The sequence below is a fragment of the Heteronotia binoei genome, chromosome 10 (assembly GCF_032191835.1).
Source record: "Heteronotia binoei isolate CCM8104 ecotype False Entrance Well chromosome 10, APGP_CSIRO_Hbin_v1, whole genome shotgun sequence".
In the NCBI taxonomy this organism is placed as follows: Eukaryota; Metazoa; Chordata; class Lepidosauria; order Squamata; family Gekkonidae; genus Heteronotia; species Heteronotia binoei.
The window spans coordinates 18888118-18906780 of record NC_083232.1 but is presented as its reverse complement, the minus strand read 5'-3'; the positions used below and the strand labels follow the sequence as shown (position 1 = coordinate 18906780).

The window sequence follows — 18663 nt, the reverse complement described above, 5'->3', positions numbered from 1 at the left end:
TCATCCTTCGTGATGTTGATGGCTGTCATTATTTTTGGATTAGCAGTGTCTTTGCCCAGGTGCCGTTTTATAGACACCCAATGCGAGTCTGTCCAATAGGCTTTCATGCTGCTGGGTGCCAGTCCGAACCGATTCGGTAATCAGGTCATATTTGATCAATGCAAGAGCAGATTCAATGGCCAAATGTGTTTGCAACGAAATTCTCAATATTCGTGGCAGGAATTCGTTAACTGAATTGTTTCACTCTTCCTGGGTGCAGCTCTGGATCCCTGATTAAATGCTTGTCTGCTGCCCCTATTTACTATATATAGCTGCTAGCCAGGTAAGATTTAGCCCTCAGCTAATCAGTAACATCCACACTGCAAAAATCGTAAAACCTTAATCTCAGCACTAAAATGATGACTTCAGCAGTTCCAGGGCTTCTTCTGTCCCTTGTGTTCTTACAGAGCTACTTCCTCCAGTGATGGGCATGCTAAATACTCAGTGAAAGAAATGAGCCCTTGGAGGAAAAGGACAATTTTAAGCAATGTTTAATATCTCCATGGCCAGTTTTGTGCTATCTGCCCAAATCTTGCTTGCTGGTTGGTCTAGCAGTAATCACCGCAGTGATCAAAGATCGACAGGGCCTTTTCAGAGAGTGCAGATTTTAGGCTTTCTGAAACCCAGGGCCAGATCCAGGGAGGGGCAGAGGGGGTGCTTGCCCCAGGCACCGTCAGAGTGGGGGACGCCAAATGGGGTATGGAGTCCATTCTATTCTGTGGGTTCATAAGATTGAATGGGCCCATAAGGGGGCATCATTTTTTAACCTCCCCACCCCTCAAAAAACATGTAGATCTGGTCCTGCTAAAATCCAGTGCTTTACAGTTCCATCCTAAACAGATTTGGTGGTGGAAAGTCACAGCTGACTTACAATTCCAAGGCAAGAGATGTTCCAAGGTGGTTTGCCATTGCCTGCCCCTGCAGAACAAACCTGGTATTCCTTGGTGGTCTCCCATCCAAGTACTATCCAAGGCTGACCTTGCTCAGCTCCTGAGATTTGACAAGATCAGGCTAGCCTGGGCCATCCAGGCCAGGGCAGATTTACATCCATCTAAGTCCACTGAGTTCAATGGATTTAGAAAGGATGGTTAAGAGGACACTGTTCAAGCAACTATTGTTCCCAAAGCCTATGTTTGGAAGCACCCTGAGAGTCTCTAATACTGAAAAGCACTTTCCTGTTTTGTGAAGGTTGCTCTGGACCCACTCCTTAGGCTCTTCAGGAAGTTGTTTCCAGGAGAAGAAGAAAGTCAGAGTGGGCAAAAAAAAAAAAGTTGCATTTTGATTGCTATGCTTGGATTGCCTGCTTATTATTCAGCTATTGGGCAATTTTGGAGCACCCATTAGCGATTGTAAGCAAAATGTTAATGAGCCAGGGCACAAGATACCAGTGAGGAGAGCGTAAATGGGGGTTTTTTTAGCTGAAGTAGACAGTGCTGTGTATAATTTTATTTTATTTTTTAGTGTAGCACAGACACTTTGGCATTGGACAAGAGGGGTGCTTTTTTGGTACTGGAACTTTCCAGCAACTGAATAAATGATACTGAAAAGTCAGACCACGCAGTGGCTACGATTTGTTAAGGAAACATTAAGGCATGATCCTGACACAAGGAAGCGCCTTGAAGGTCCATTGATTTCAGTGGGAGAGCTACACATGACTTTTGTCACTTGCACTCAGTTGAATTTAGGCGGGTTTTTTTAAAAAAAAAACCTTTAGATGCATCATACTGTTAAAAAAAACACAAATGATATGGGTAGCCCAGCCCTACAGTTTGCCACACTGCAGTCTTGAACAGAATTAAATCAGGTAAGGCGTGAAGTCGAGTTGCAACTGATGCATGGGGACCCCCTAAAGTTCTTCTTCATGGGGTTTTCAATGCAATTGCCCTTCCCTACAGAGAAGCCTCTGTCTGCCTTGGACGTCCTCCATCAAAATACTGACCCTACTTAGCTTATAGAAAAAACACAGCAGGAACTCATTTGAATATTAGGCCAGATCCCCTGGCATCAAGTCAGCTGCAGCTGTGTTCCTGTGCATTCCTGCTCAAAAAAAAGCCCTGCACTCTTCTAAACATATTGGGATTAGGATTGCACTACCAGTTGATGGAATTATTGTTGTAAACTGCCTTGAAGAATGAGGGAAGGTGAGATATAAGGCTGTGACCACACATGCTAAATAATGCACTTTCAAAGCACTTTCAAAGAACTTTCCAACTGTACTTTGCCAGTGCACACAGTAAAATCCAGTTGGAAAGTGCACCAAAAGTGCATTGTTTAGTGTGTGTGATCGCAGCCTAATAAATGTTTTAATAAATAAATCTGTCAGGATCTTCAGTTTTTTGCTGAACCAGAACCTGAGCAGGAGCCCCTGTCAGGTCTGCTGAGTCTTCTCTGTCCCTCTTTCCTCTGATGCACTGAACACATTCCGCACTAGTCCTTTACCCCTAGTTCAGCCCGGTCCCCAAACTGACATTCTACCCTTGAATAATGGAATCGGAGAAACCAACTCTTATGAGTTTATGATTCTATGATTCCAGTGTAGAAAATCAGTTTGGGGACAGGGCTGAACCAGGACTAAAGGTCTAGTGCAGAATTATAGGAGGCTTTTGGAGAACTTAAAAAGAGACGGGACCAGGTCTTTTTTCTCTGGGGGAATGTGGTGGAATAGAGTTCCAGAACCTTTGTGGAAACAAAATTCCCAGAAAACATTTAAAAGTTCATGAGGGCACCTATTTGTTTCTCCTTCTTTTCCCTCTTGAGAGTTCCGAAACCTCTTTTTCTAGAAAAAGAGTCCTGGATTGGACCCTGGTGTGGTATTTTACATTGAAAATGTACACTGTAATTTCGTAGTTTGGGAGTCATATTGTAGTCTGCTGCCATGTTGAAAATATCTGGAAGTTTTGCTAGTTGGAAGAATATCTCAATTTTTTTAAAAAATTCACACCGTGAGGTTACCACAAAAAGGTACATCAGGACGGACAAAAGAAAAGTCTACTCAACGCACAGACTGATTAAAATGTGGGATTCACTGCCAGAGGATGTATGGTCAGTGGAATAAATAGTTTTAAGAGTGGATTAGATAGATTCATGGAGGATAGCTCTAGCAGTGGCTGCTAGCCATGGTGACTGAGGGGAACCTCAGCATTCAGAGGCACTAATCCATGGGTGTCAAACATGCAGCCCGCGGGCCGGATCAGGCCCACAGAGGGCTCCAATAAGGCCCTCCAGCAACTGGCTGTTGTCTGCTTCATTTTCCCTTGCCTGCTTTTTTCGGTGGTCATTTTGTGTTTCTCTCTGGAAAAGTCAGAGCAGCAAAGCAGCCTTTCCCTCTCCCCCCCTCCCTTTTCCCAAAGGGAGGAGGAGGAAGGAGCAGCCTCAGCCAATGAGGGAGCTTGGCTCTATAGCTCTGCTGGGTGATTAAGTTTGCCAGGCTCAATTAATTACCCTGCAGAGCTACTGAGACAAGCCTCTCTTCCTTCTAATGAATGGCTGAGGCTCCTCCCCCTCCTCATGCCCTGGGGAAGGAAAGAAAGAGCCAGAGCTTCCTTTGCCAGTCCCCACCATCAGGAGAGCTACAAAGAATGCTTTTAAGACTAGCAACATTTTAGTGAAGGTATGAGCTTTTTGTCTTGCTTCAGAGAGAGAGAGAGATTTGTTGGAGTTGTTATGGGTGTAACTGGGTTCCCCTCCTCTTTTTCCACTGTACTCATGCCCTCCAGTCTTTCTCAATAGGAAAGCATGTGAACTATTTAGAAGAGAAATATCAGCATTAGGCTGAGAGTGTGTTCCACCCCAGGTTTACCCAGCAAATTTTCCTTAATCTTTCTTTCACATTTTCCTTTGATTGGGGGTCTTAATTTAGACTTCCCAGATAGTAGGCTGACGCTGAACACTGTACATGGCTGTCTCTCTGTTCTTGTTGTTGTTTTGGGGGGGAAGTTGTACTTTTTTTTTTAGTTGGAGTCATTTTTCTGGGGAAGATTATAGTTTTGTAGACAAGCACATAGCCCTCAGTCTCTGCCATGGTGCCTTCACATGTTCTTGACCAGCACATGAAGCAACTTACAATGCCCAGCTGCTTCATGTTCCTCTGGGTCCATGAAATGTCTGTAATGAATGTCAATGAATCAAAAGTAGGTTTGCAATTTACAGATGTGTACACCTGAACAGCACATATTCAAGACTGATACAGCACAGACATTGTCTGCAGTTTTTGATGCAATAATTCATAGCAAGAGGTGACATTTATCAAAGACTGTAAAACAAAATATTGCTAGCATGCTAAATATTTTAAGCATGTTTTATTTTAAGTTTAAAAAATTATTTAATTGTGTGTCTGTGCCCTTTATAAAGTTTATATGTCCACTACCTAGCATTACATTTTATGATATACATGGCCCGGCCCGACAAGGTCTCATTTATGTCAAATCCGGCCCTCGTAACAAATGAGTTCGATACCCCTGCACAAATCCTTTGAATCTCAGAGCCAGAAGGCAACATCAGGAGGAGGCCTTGGCCTCTGTGCTCTGTTACTGACTGTACAGAGGAACTGGTTGGCCAGTGTGTGAGACAGGATGCTAAATTAGATGGACCATTGGTCTGATCCAGCAGGGCTCTTCTTATGTTCTTACTTCAATGTACCACAAAAGATCAGGCAATACAAAAACAATTTACTACAAGTCTTATAGAAAAATCTTGCTGTGCTCTCGCAGCTGATGAAGCACGGCATGCTTCTGGCTGCCAATCTCCAGGTGGAGGCTGGAGAACTTCCACAATTACAGCTGATTTCCAGCTGGCAGAGATCAGTTTCCCTGGAGAAAATGGCTGCTTTGGAGGGTGGATTCTGTGACATTATAACCCATTGAAGTCCTTCTGCTTCCCAAACCCCTCCCTCCTTTGGCTTCACCCCAAAAATCTCCAGGTATATCCCATGGGATTTGGCAACCCTATGCTTGCAACCAAACTTTTCTTTGATTTTCAAGAGGCTACAGATGTTTTCAGTTGCTTACTTAGTGGACTAATGCTCTTTGCCGCAAAGCCAAAAACCTAAGCACTGGGTTCTAATCTCTTCATTTATGTTACAGACCAACAGGTTGTGCGTAAGGTGCTCTATCATTTCTCCCTCACAGATGCCATCTCATATAGGGGGGTGGAGGACTCAATTGGCCATTGCAGAGGGCATCAGTTGGAAATGAAGGAAGGCCTGTACAGCATTAGAAAATTATTTCTGATGTAACAAAATGAATTATCATTGTTGTTGTAAACTGGATGTGTAGCCAGTGTTTTATGTGTCAGAGGAACACACTTTCCAGGACATTAACTATGGATGAAGCAGAAATAGCCTAAACTGTGGCAGCGGCAGCGATCTAGCATGGCACGGCATGCAACTGTTGCATTTACAGCCAGCTCTGGAAGAACAGGACACACAATCGCTTGACTTTCAAGGAGGGCTTTTAATTCCAGATGTTAGAACATCAGCAGTATTTGTTACAGCAAACAAAGTTACACTGATTAGTTACACCACAAAAGCTAAAGTACCTTCCTCTGCTCGGATCACGTCTCTTAATAGTTATAACAACAGTGGGGCTTTTTCGTGGAATTGCCCCCTCTAATGTACATCGTATGCTATCAAATTGTGTAGGGAAATTCTATTTATATAGAGAGGGAGTGCTTATAGCTGGAGAAAGCGCCTTACTTTAAGGTCATAGGAATTTATATTCTTCCTTCTGCTCCCCTCTCTCACACGCTTTCACAACAAATATCTGCTTCAGAACTATACCGGTAAATGCTTGAAACTTTCTTTGATTTTTTTTTTCCTGATGGTGAATAAAGTCTTTTTTTAATTAAGCAAGCCCAGGTGGTAAGCCCACATAGCAAACACATTCCCCCCCTCAACCTTTATAATGCCTCATTAGAATTCTCTCCTTTAAAAGGATTTCTAATTATATTGTCTAATAAAACTAAACCTTGGAGATCATTTGCATATTATATGAAGAAATCTCATACAACAAACTCACAGTGGATTCAATTAACATAATAGCTAATTATATATCCCATCAGCCTTTTGAGGAGCCCAGCATTCATGTTTCTCCTTTTCTAGCCGCTGGTGTGTGTGTGGGGGGGTGTCTGAATTTTCACTTTTAAATATTGACTTTTAATAAATATCAGCAGCGATTGGAAGACTTTTGCCAGTTTAAAATGCTTGTGATTAAATGACATGAAACACTTTTTTAAAAAAAATGCTTGTTCTATATTCTTAGAAATGGTTCCCCTGCCAACTGACTGTCAACTCAAAAAACCTTTGCATGCTTTCAGATGTTTACTTATATACACAGGTAGTTGTTCACATGTAGACTTGCATAATTCATACATAGTGGAACACTGATTAAAGAGTAGAATCTCTCTCGTGTGGATCATGCTGCTCAAAGAAACCATTTTGATTGGCACATTGGATTTTGGAAGATGTCCATCCATAGCAGTTACATTTTTAAATTTATTTTTCCCTATCCCATGTCCACAAGCTGATTGCATTCTTGGCTGGTTCTGGTCTCTATCAAGGCAGAAATTTATGATGAGATTAGCAGAAACATAGTCATGAACTGGCTCATGAGCTTCCTTGTAATTGACTGTTATGAAGGTGTCATCTCTGTAGCCCATAATGAATTCTCCATCATGGGGCTTAAAATTGGCTAAAATATTCTGGAACTGATTGTCGCTATGTGTGCGCATGGCCGTGTGTGTCGGTATTAACCTCCCCCTCCCGTTAGCATTTTGAATGAATGGTTCAATCAACTTTTTTTTTTAAACTGCAAACATGCTTTGAATGATCAGCACTGGAGACTGATTTGAAAGTGTTTTAAGTAATCCACCCAATACTAAAATCTGTACAGACAGCAAAAATCAAAGGGAAGGAGGGAATCAACTTTTTGGGGACGTCGAATTATTTATCTCTATGTGTGTTAACCAATGATAGCAGCTAAAGTTTGATGGAAAGTAAGATGCCTTTCTCTCTTTACAATAATGGCTGCCTTGTTATTCATATTTTAATGAGGTTACTATCTCTGAGACAGCTTTTTCGGGGTGGAGGCCCACATCTCCGGTGTGACAACAATAGGAGTTGCTTTATTGACAAGTACTATTCAAAATCTTCAGAGTCTCCAAAGAAAAGCTCTCTGCCACTTACTCAAATACTTTTTTTTTGCTCTTTTATTACTAAAGCAATTTTAAAGCATACTTAACGTTAGGGGCGCTATAGTTCTGATGGTGGTGATGCTAGTTGTGATATATAATTGCAAATGATATATCATAGATATATAGATATCTATATAAACATATATAGAGATGTCCATGCATAGCAGTTACATTTTTTTATTTATATATATATTCCCAGCCAAATGCATTACTTTCAATACAGATTCAGGTTGTTCTCTGATAAAGAAGAAATAGCAACAGAGATGCGGCAGGAATGATCAGATTATGTCCAATAGTACACATTTTATTTGTGCTAGACCATAATGTACTAGTGCTTGAATATATGTGCTTGAATATATGCATTGAGTGAGTAAATCCTGTGTATAAAGTGGCACACAAGATTATGTAAAAGCAGAGTTTAATCTCTTAATAATTATATGGGGAAAGGAAGCTGATCTGAAGTCTCACATTGAGTTTAATTCTGATCATTTCAAAAAAAAAAAGAAGAAGGTGCATGATTGTAATGAAACTAAAGAAAGTACTTGTAACTAAGTCCATCCACCATGTCAACACTGTTTAGCACTACTTTGCTAAATATATAGAGAGGGCATGCTAAAATGCACGTAGAATAATGCAGTTCCCTCATTTGTTTCTAGCAAGACATATATTTAATCCAGTCCTTACTCTATGCAGATACATATTCAAGCAGACACATATTTATTGTGAAATATATGTGTGTAGAAGACAAATGCATGCAATCAATTCAATTGGAGTCTATTTTCTTGATATGTATAATCCTTATGAATGGGTAGACAAAGCAACAAGGTAATTTTTAATCCCCTATATTTAAAATTTTGTTTGTTTTTTTAAATTTGTTCTTGAAATACACTTAATGTATTCAGTTCAGCATGTGCCACAGTACACTTGACTCCCACTGATGCTGAGGCATAAATATGCATATGCTTGCACTGATTTGCATTTTTTATATATTTTGAGGTTCCAAAGCTGAAATGCAAGCTAGAACCGCAGAACATGAAAAATGCAAATCAGTGCAAGCATAAGCAGTGATATTTGCAGCTTATATGGGATGCAGTCTTGATAGGCCAATGCCCTTCATTGGATTGGGTCTCAGCAACCATACAAGCAGAACACCTTATCCAGCATGGTAAAACTGCCATCCTGATGCTGTGAACAAATTATCGGTCTTTTTCTCCAATCAGTTGGCTAAGAATTACCTAGCACGTGATTTTCTCTGCCGTATTTGGTCGCCATACGTGTGTCCCCCTTAAAGGTGAAAACATAACATGCTGCCATTGATTTCATGTGCTCCATATACTGTTCTATATAATTCACCATGCCTACAATCCAACGCAGAGTTAAGCATGCCTAAGCTCATTGAAATCAGTGAGCTTATACACTATTAATTCTGTGTTAAGACGGTGGCTGTTACAGCTTTAAGACAGGATAGCTCAAATCGGGGCTCAGTTACCTCTCAGCTCCAACTTGCTGAGCTTTAACCACCGTCATATTATTACATCCTGTAGCTGTTTCATTGAATCCTTGGCCTTTGCAATGAGCTTTATTTAAAAAAATAAAAAATATATAGAATTGTCATGGAAAACGAAGACATTTGTAACATTCAGAAAGGTACCAACAGGCAAGCAACTTCTTGTTTTATTTGCATCCAGACCCTTAACAGCTGAACATAGAATTCCACGGAAACCATATAACGTCAGGGTATTTGGCTGTTTAAATCCCAAATCATGGTGTGTGTTGGGATGGGTTGGACCCGGATTGCATATTTCATGTGGTTTTCTTGAGGTCATTATGTTTGCCCATTAAACTGACAGCTGCACGCAATTATTTGGAGCATTCTGCTTAATTTAGAAATTGGCCTTCAACAGAACACTTGAAATGAGATCTGTCACCTACAAATTCTTTCTATATGATCCACTTTTTCTTATTCTTTTACTGCAGTATTTATGTCTTTTGTTGTCCCCCCCAAAAATTTTTTTTAAGAAAAAGTTAATTTCCAAATGCAAAACAAGGCTGGGGTGAGAGAGGAAAAGTCTCATAAAAGGCCCTAGTTTAAGAAACACAGGAGGTTGGGAGGGGGTGGAGGGGGGGAAAGGGACTCTAAGCTTTAATTTTAATTCTCCTGCCTTTATTTATCTGATTTGTAGCCAGATGGTGGTGAAGCAAGGCAACCCTTTGTGTAAATGGAGCACACATATGAAAGTGCTTCTGTAATGTAATCATTGAGACCGGAAGGGTTCATACTGAGCCTGAAAAGAGACAATGGAGACTGGATATATCAACATTGCAGAAATCGAGTTCATTTGTGATTCAGTCCCTTTGACTATGGTTGTCATGAAAACTTCCTACTTTGATCAGTAGAGGGTGGAGGGGGGGGGAACCTTCTAAAGGCCCAGGGATGCAGCCCCCGTTGTTTACTGTGCACTTGGCTTCAGTTCACGCCCCCTTCCGGAAGAAGCAACAGGGATAGGCGCATCTTGCACCTTGACCTGTCTAGACGGGAGAGAAGTTTTTTTGTCCCTGTTACCAAGGGCGAGGGGTGCTCTTTGACCCCTTCCAACACTAACTGTGAAGACTCTCGCTAAGAATGTAGGTAGCAGTCTCAATGTTTCCGCTGGATTTTGGCTTAACTCTGGAGGAAGAGGACTGGGCGAAGACATGGGCCAGCTGTTTGAAAATAAAGCTTGAAACAGTAGAACCTGGGAGAACTTGCATTTTTGTAAGCGATTATTTTCTTTGCAAAAAAAAACCCCTGGGAGGCTTTAAACAGCTGCTTCAGAGTTGACGAGCAGCAAGGAAGATAGACCAACTGAAGGGGGAAAGGGAGGGGGGGGAGGGAGAGAGACTTTGTACCAACTCTGCTCCATTTAAAGAAGTGAAGCTGATTCCAGCAAGAAATCTTTTCAGGGTTGCACTAAGGAGACACTGGGCATAAGAAGAAGTGTTTCTCTCTTTCTTTGCTGTGTCTTGTACACAGAGTTTCAAAATGTGCTTAACATTTAATTACAACAGTATATTATTTCAGTTCTAAAAGGAATGTTTTATGGAAGCATAAAATGTCTAATTTAAGTGTCATTTAGGTTCAGGTGACATTGCTAATTATGTATTTTGTATAACGTAAATGAGCAGTTATGGAGATATGGAGATCTGTTGGCCTCTTCCTTTGATCGGTCTTAGGCATTTCTGCTTAGGCATTTTGCTCTGATAATGTTTGAAGTTCAAATGTTTGTTAACAGCATTTCCCTCCTTTTTCCCCTTTAGATCCCTTTTGCAAAATCCGAGACCTTTTTAACGGATGTTTTGGAAAAGATATGTGACCGGATGAACGATTACCAGCTTCAAGATGATCCAGACACGAAGAAAAAGATATTCAAGAGATATGCCCCTCGGAAGGATGAGCCAATCTATGCAGAATATAAAAAATACTTTTTTTATTCTGATGCTTATAAGCCCCTAAAATATGCGGTAAGACATCATAATAAACGACTGACATTTCAGGCAGAATTGCTATTAGCATAATATTTGATACTGTATATTAAATCATTCCATTCAGTGTAAACTCAGAGTTCTCATTGTATTGCCCTATTCTTCCAGCCTAACTAGGAGTAACAGTGTGGCATGACTTAGGGTTGTTTTTTTTTAAGCGGGAGCATTGCATGTGCATCGAAATATTGCATAATTCAGTATGCTGGTTGCATAGGCAAATGCAGTTGCTGTCTGTTTTCGTGTTTTCGTCTCTCCTGCGAGATTCTTTAAAAAACAAAATAATCTGTTTTTCTCTCCTGCCGACTTCAATAAGATGCACGCAGTTGTGCTACTAGGCTAACAATCCAAAATTAATGTGAGTGTTGTTTCAAATATTTCGAATATTTATTGCTGGACTGATGGGGAGGAAGGGAAGTTGTACTGTTTTCTTCCCTCCCCCCCTTTGGGCCTTGTTGAAAGGGAGTTTATGGCCTGAGTACGAAGGAGGGCCTAGAGCTGGTTGAAGCAAAAGGCAGCATGGCTTCTCTAGCCGGCCTGGTCCCAGGGTGTTCCTTCGTCAAATGCTTTTTCTACCCCCCCCCCCCCCAACATGTCGAGTGTCATGGCCATGTCAAAGAATACTTGCTATTTTTTTTTAAGTCTATAAAGATAGAAGGGGGGTAGTGGTAGATTTCCACTCCATTCTGAAGGCCCTTCTGTGGGAGTACAGTCCATTGTTTTCAAAGCAGTTTACTTCTTGAAAGAATTGTATTTTGGACTGGGGTTCTGAACAGATTCTAGCTACATTAATGTGAACGCAGCTGCAGGATCTGAATGCTTTGTAGATTCTTCAAGGTAGCTGGTTGGGCCAATTGCTCTTGGTTCTTTTGAGAGAGAATGGCGATTCTTGTGTTTCGTGATTCTCTGTGTTTAATGTGCTGAGATTGTATCTATATCTCTCATGGCGTAGACTAGCTGTCATCATTGGGGCTGGGCAAATGTTTGGCAGCCTTAGTGCTAGATTTTTGGCCTCCTGACTGAAATACATATTTTTCCCCCCTAAATATATTTTGTAACTCTGTTCCTATGATCCAGTTCAGAGTTTTTGGGAAAGCTGTGCATATGTTTCACTTACGGCTAAAATTGCTCCCTTGAGTCAAGCGTTATCGCCAATGAGATTTTGTGAAGGCAGCACCCACAGTTCAGAAAATTAGAAATCCAAACCATGCTTGAAAACCCAATTGTGGGCTGCGGTTAGCATTTTAAATGATGCCAGCATTTCACTTAAAAGCAAAGTCAGACGAAGGTGTATATGTCTTTGAATGCCAAGGACAATCCATGTGACGATTTTAAAGAATTGGTGAAAATTTCACCTAACTGGTTTGTAATGCAAGTAAACCTCTCTATAAGTGAAAATGTTCACAATCTGAGTATGATGCTTTAAAAAAAAACCCCTCAACCTCATAACATAAGGAGGATATTTTTGTTAGAAATGGGTCCTGAATTAGCATATGTTGAAATCTTGGATGTGCTGTTAATTACACAGAGAAATAGCACAATGGTTCAGGAGGCTGCACCAGTCAAAAATATCACATGGCCTTCTTTACACTGTACTTCTTTGCTGCTACTCTGTCTGAAAAGGTCTTGTTTAGTTCTTTGCTAGAGAGCAACTACCTTTTTCCACCCCCTTTCAGTGTGAAACTATCATAGAACAGTATGAAGATGAAATATTCTCACTTATCGCCCAGGAGGCAGACTTTCTGGCTGACAGGCTGTGCATTGAAAAATCAGGTACTGTGTCTGATGTAACATGTGCTCTCTCTCTCAACAGCATCTCTCCCCCCCCCACCTCCCCCTTCAACCGAGTTGCATGACTTGGGTGTAGCAAAAAACACTTTAGAAAAAAATATCTGGAGTTGAATAAGCATTGACATTGCCCTGCCACAGCGCGTTGGGTGTGTATGTGTGTGCTGAAAGTGGGTTCTTTTACACAGATTTAACATCTGCTCTTCCATTCTTGCTCTGACTCTAACATGACACCATTTTTAAAAAATCCCACCTGCATATTCTGCATGCTTTCATTACGTATCTGTAATCACAATGCCTGAAAAAGTTCTTTTACGTACAAAGGAAGGAAACTATCCAAAATTCATTGAAGGCTGCAGCCAAAATCCCTACTGTTTATTAATTAAAACATTTATATCCTGCCTTTCATCATCTTTCAAAGGAGCTGGAGTGCTCCCAAGGTCTATTTGTAGCAGTTATATATTTTTGTGACTTCTAGATCCCTGAAAAAAAGGGGGATTATGGAAAATAAACATTATACCATTATGGTGGGCTACAGTTCGTCAATGATGCTTGAGCGGCAGCATCTTTGATTTCCATTTTTTTTTACATTTCAATGTTTTTATTTGGTCCTTTAAAATAAAATTTGTTCTGTCTCATCATCCCTAATTTCCTCCCTAAAGAATGCCCGGATAGATTATTCCCTGTTAGGAAGACCAAGGGATTTGGGTCACTTGGGTTTTCATTTTCGATACTGGTACAAGACTGGGGATGAGAATCCTGTTTAATTTAAAATAAAATTAAACTTCCACTTTGGGCTAAAAGTACTCTAGAAGTAGAGAGTGAAAATGTGTGGGAACGGTGGCTCACATAAGACCCAGTGCTTGTATATGGTTTTGGGATTCAGTAGATCTATTGATCTGAAGCACAAAGGACATTTTCAGTACAGGAGTTAAAAAGTGCTAGCAGAGGGGAAGTTTTCACCAAAATGAAGCTAAATAGCTAAGAAAATGTCTCATAAGGCCTTCTTTGCCTCATACACAATTACACTATTTACAGTTATAGATTTTCAATTCTGTTTCTTTGGGTCATTATATGTTAGTTTTTTCCCCTTAATGTATTAGAAAAAGTGATCAGCTAAGATAGTTTGCACAACACCATGGCCTTAGCATATGCTTAATGCATTAACTAGGATCTCTCCCCACCACCCTGAGTTTCTCCCCCTACCCCCGCAAGTACCATAGAGATTAAGAGAAAGGGAAATTCAAGAACAGAGAGAAGCTGGTTAATTTTATGAGCCATTTTTTGCCAACATGTTGATCTAATTCAAGCATGCCTGTAGCTTTTGTGTGAAATAATTTGCTGTTACATCTTAGCCAAAAGCATGCTGAAAGTTGTGTGTTTATGCTAAAGATGAAAGTAATGAATTCCTATTCCTGCAGCATCACCCCAAGTTAGCTTTAGCTTATGGAAGTGAAGGCTGCAGTAAGTTAGACTGCAGTCTAGGCATGCTAACTCAAGAGTCTAATCTACTACAGCTACCAGGACTCATTTCCAAGTAAATGTGTTTAGGATTGGGTTGACAGACTCCAAGGTGCCGGAGGATTCTTTTGTCTTCTTTTCTTATTGGTTTCCTTATTCAGATGTTAGAATTTGTTAAAATAGTGTAGAAACCTTTCAAAATAGATCTTCAGCAGCCCACTTCCCTTAAAACTATCTCAAAGAAACCAGCTGTCTCTCTAGAACTTGCCTAACTTTCATCTCAGTCCGTGGGACTTACTTCCAGACTGTTGAGTTAGATTGTGATTCTAAGCCTCAGTCTAGCTAGCTCGATTTACTTGGAAGCAATTCCTACTGAGTTCGGTGGACCTGACTCCCCAGAAACTGTATCTAGAATCCCCTCCTTAGGACAATTGGAAAAATATTCTGCTGAAATGAAGGTATCTTCATATTAAACGAGTTTAAGACCATGGTGGTGTGTGGTTGATTGTGAAAGGAAGAAAGGGCCTTACATCAAATAGTAAAATGGGCATTCAACCTTGCAGAATTGAGTAATTATCAAAAGCAAAGGGGGGATAAAAGGTTTATCATTTGGGGCCTGGACAGGAGACCAGAACCTATCAAGTGGTAGGGTATAGCAGTCTTTATGTTTGACCTTGTAAAGACTCCCGGGGGTACAAAATGGCAGCCATGCAAAAGAGGAACCCCAGCCACGCAAGAGAGAAAGGAAAAGTAAACAGCCACCATATGCGTCATCAGTCCCTTTGTGAATATGGGAAAGTGTTGATGTAAAAAAGAGCCTACTAATTCAAACTTGGAGGTAGATTTATTTTACAGAAAAAAAAAATAAGAAGTCATAATGCACAAATCTTAAATTAATTCATATCATCATCCTCGACAATAGGAAAACTAAACAGCTCTCCTGAACTGTGTAGGTGGAGAGGGAATCCGTTTCTGAATTAGCAAGAGAGCTCCTTTTGGCAAGAAGAACAGAATAAAAGTGGAATTCTCCAGCAATCGTTAATAGGGATACACTGCATAAGGAAGGACGGTGTGACAAAATGTAGAGCAACCCTTATGTATGTTGTGCATCTATAATTCATTTCCCATCTATATTATATTACAGCTTTGTTATAAACTTGCGTTAATGTTGGCAGCCAGTCCCGTCAGCCCCGCAGTTTGTGTTGAAGTATACTCAAGATACTATTTTAGATGCACATATAGCTTTATGAAAAATGAACATTTTCAGGAACCGAAATGGCCCACGGAAAGACATTGCCTCCGGCAAAGAGCTGATTATGAGCCTAGGAATTTTGCAGGGAAGCAAAACTACAAACAGCGTTCATCTGAATATTTTGCAGCCTTTCACAAAGCAAAAGTTCCGGGGATATCATGTATTTGGGGTGGCCTGGAAGAAGCTGACTAGAATTGGAATTAATGAGCTTCGCACTTCTTACATGGAACAGAAAATTATTAAGGATTGTGGGGTCTTCTCAGAAGACATACGTGGGGAAAGTTGCATGGATTCCTGAAGAATACGTGATACCACTGTGGCAAATTCAGCAACCTTTCCCTCCATGAGTTCTGGCACTTCTGTAGGTGTTTACATGACATCTGCATCCTTTGTTTGACTAAAAAGCAAAAAAAAAAAAATACTTAAGTGAAATGTGTTAAAAGGATGAAACTGTTTGATACAGACAACTGTAGCTCAGTAATCTGTCAAAAGTGTTCTTTGATCTCAACTGAAAATCTCTATACTTACCCTTTTCACAGACAAGGAATAATAATAATAAAAAAGGTGGCGCATGCTTTTTACATTCTTAGCTGTTATCTAAGAATACCTTCCCACCCCAGTTAAAAACACCAGAAACTTTTTTTTTCTGAGCGGAATGCTTCTCTTTTTTGGTTCAGCCAGAAGCCGGAAGCTGAGATCTTCATGGTCCCAAAGATTTTGCAGAAGTATTGATATTTGTCAGGATGAACTGTTGTCACTTAATGTATCAAATGGCTGGTCTAAACAATTTCAGGGAGTGGGGGTGGGGTGGGCAGAATGAATGCTTGTTTATGTAAACTCCAAACTTTGTCGATCCACCAGTTTCTTGCTGACATTTTGAAGGGAGTCATAGCTATGATGTTGTTTGTAATAATCAGAATCAGGAAAATGCCCAAGGATATTCTGAGTTAATGTATGGACTTCTGTCAGTCAATTTACCATTGGGATACAATGCACTTGTAGCTTCCACACGTACCCCACCCCATCCCCATTTTATCGTTAAGGTAAACATAGAGACTTCCATTATAATAATCCTCTTCACATGCTTATAAGTCTGCAAAATTATTCTCTTTGGCTGAAATTTTCCATTCTCATCCCAAAGGTGAATGTATTTATGCAGAAAGCTTGAGCAGAAACCATTCATGCATTTTCAAGTCACGCAATGGAAGGAAAAAAATATATCTATTCTACTCTAAAAACATGCCGTTTGTTTGCCGCTCCCTCCCCCCTCCCCGTCTCTACCTCACTCCGACATGTCTATTATTCCTCTAACAGCAGAGCTTTGAAAGTTGACGTTTTCCAGGTGACTAGTCCTCACTGAGAGCTGCTCTTCAGGATAATTTGCCACCCCCAAAGCAGTGTGCTCGCAGTTCTGAACCATACAGCTCTCTTTTGTGTGCCTGAAGGAGACTAACGTTTCCACTGCACCGGCATACAGTGCCTGGGACTGAGGAAGTGTTTCCCTTCATGGATGTAATTATTTTATGAAAGTTTATGCAGTTTTACATTTAACTGAGAGGTTTCCCCCAAAAAACATTGTAGGGAATTCCCAGTCAATACATAAAGTGCTTCATTATATCCCTCTCCTGCAGTGAGAAATTCTATAAATTTAAGTTTTGGGGGGACAAAGATACTTCAGGGCATAAGTATTTTTAATTCATATTTTTTTAAAATAGGTGAAGATATAATCTTAACATTTGGATTTGGTTTTGATTTACAAGAAAGAAACATGTATACAAACATATGTGTGTTAGCATGTGCATAGAGAAACCTGAAGGTGTTACATCTTGTTGGCTTAAATATCTTAAAAGGTATCCTCTCTGCCAAGCCTAAAATCAGTTTAATTTAAGCCCACAAGTCTTGCCAGAGAACAGTTAATAGTCTAAACCCATCAGCTCCAGAATAACTGGGTTGAGAACCAGTCATGATTTTAGATTGCTTCGTCAGTAACTGGAGATATATGATAACAGTGTTTGGGATGCACATGTGTAGAATATCCTTCATTTACTATGCTTGGAGTCTGTTTTTGAGGAAATTATTTCAAGTGGAGATGAAGCTATCAAACTTTAAATGTCCCATTTGTACAAAAATTTCAGTTTGTACAAGACTCAGAACTGCAGCTTAACCGCTTGCCTTACTTTTCATTAAGTTTTAACGTACCCATAATGACGCAATACTGCTTGTGGAAACTTACTGTCATTTTGTAAAAGGTTGTATTGAAAGAACTGTGCCCGATCATCAAAAAGACTGGTTTATTGTCAGACAGTTTAGAGGTACTTCTGAATTTCAAGAAGTAAAAATAAAAATAACCCTCACGAATGCTCCTCCCCTGCCACAAGTTTTGCTAGTCTTTAAGGTACTACTGGATGCTTGCACTTTTCTAAAGAAAAAAACAAAGTTTACTTAGTTTTAACTATGGTTTGTTGCATCATTATGGTCAGAATCTTCTAGAATGAAAACTAGATGAATAAAGCTGTGTAGTTTAAGGGAAGCCAACTGTTGAATGCTTTATTGATGTGTTACTTTCTCCTCTCCTGTTCAGGTCTTTGTGAAAAGCCTGAGACACATAGTGAACTCTAGCAAAACAGCCGTCGAGTAATATTACAGATGAAGAACAATGACAGAAATAGCTCTACGGTCTCTGTCTTCCATTCTTATTTTCACTTTTTTTATTTAAAAAAGTCTATCGAAAACACTGATTATTTTTTTTGTATTGACAGACAAATATATTAAAATTGCCATTTGCACCATTTCTTGTGGACAGTAGACAGGGGCTTGTTTAACCAATAGGTGGTCAAAATGCTTCCCATGATAATAAGACCATGGTGTCATTCATTTGAATTTCTAAGAAATCCAGTGGCTCTTTCTGAGAGGAATGATTACTTGTGACTGGTAAAATGTTGACTAATGCTTATCAGTACTGAGAAGCGACAAAGTCAAATTATCGTGCTTAAGTATCATTCTGTCATTTTAGCCACTGATTGGTTTCCAAGATATGCCCTTCAGGCCTGCGCAGAGGAATTTTTTAGGTGAAGCGCAGTGTGCGCGGTACTGGCTCCACCCTTTCACCTGGGGGTCATCAGCGATGGGCAAGGGGCGAAACGGCAGGTGGAAGGTGCCACTGGAAGCCGCAGTCCCAATCCTGCATGTAGGCGGTTCAGGGTATTGGTCGCCTGATGCTAACCTGGAGACAGCACCAATCCTAAATCAGACTTTTCCCTGCAGCCACTGTGGCTGGACCTGCCTGTCCCGCATTGGTCTTGTCAGCCACCAGCGAGCCTGCAGCAGACGTGGACTATTGCACCCTTCTTAAATCTTTGTTCGCGAAGCCAAGCCGAGAGAGGGTTTCCAAGACCATATGAATATGGAGCTTTAAA

The 18663-nt window shown here is 40.4% G+C and overlaps 1 protein-coding gene across 2 annotated transcripts in view; it reads left to right on the top strand.

The window, feature by feature from the left end:
- CNPY1 (canopy FGF signaling regulator 1) overlaps positions 1 to 18036 on the top strand; it is a 55123-nt gene extending 37087 nt beyond the window's left edge. The window contains exons 1-4 of one of the 2 annotated variants that reach the window (XM_060247945.1): positions 9722 to 9982; positions 10525 to 10728; positions 12423 to 12519; positions 17829 to 18036. In XM_060247945.1, coding sequence (XP_060103928.1) covers positions 9869 to 9982; positions 10525 to 10728; positions 12423 to 12519; positions 17829 to 17866 — 453 coding nt within the window. In that variant the 5' untranslated portion in view covers positions 9722 to 9868 and the 3' untranslated portion in view covers positions 17867 to 18036. Of the gene's footprint in view, positions 1 to 9721; positions 9983 to 10524; positions 10729 to 12422; positions 12520 to 17828 lie in introns of those variants that run through there. The other variant, XM_060247944.1, reaches the window with a different exon arrangement.
- The last annotated feature ends 627 nt before the right edge of the window (positions 18037 to 18663 follow it).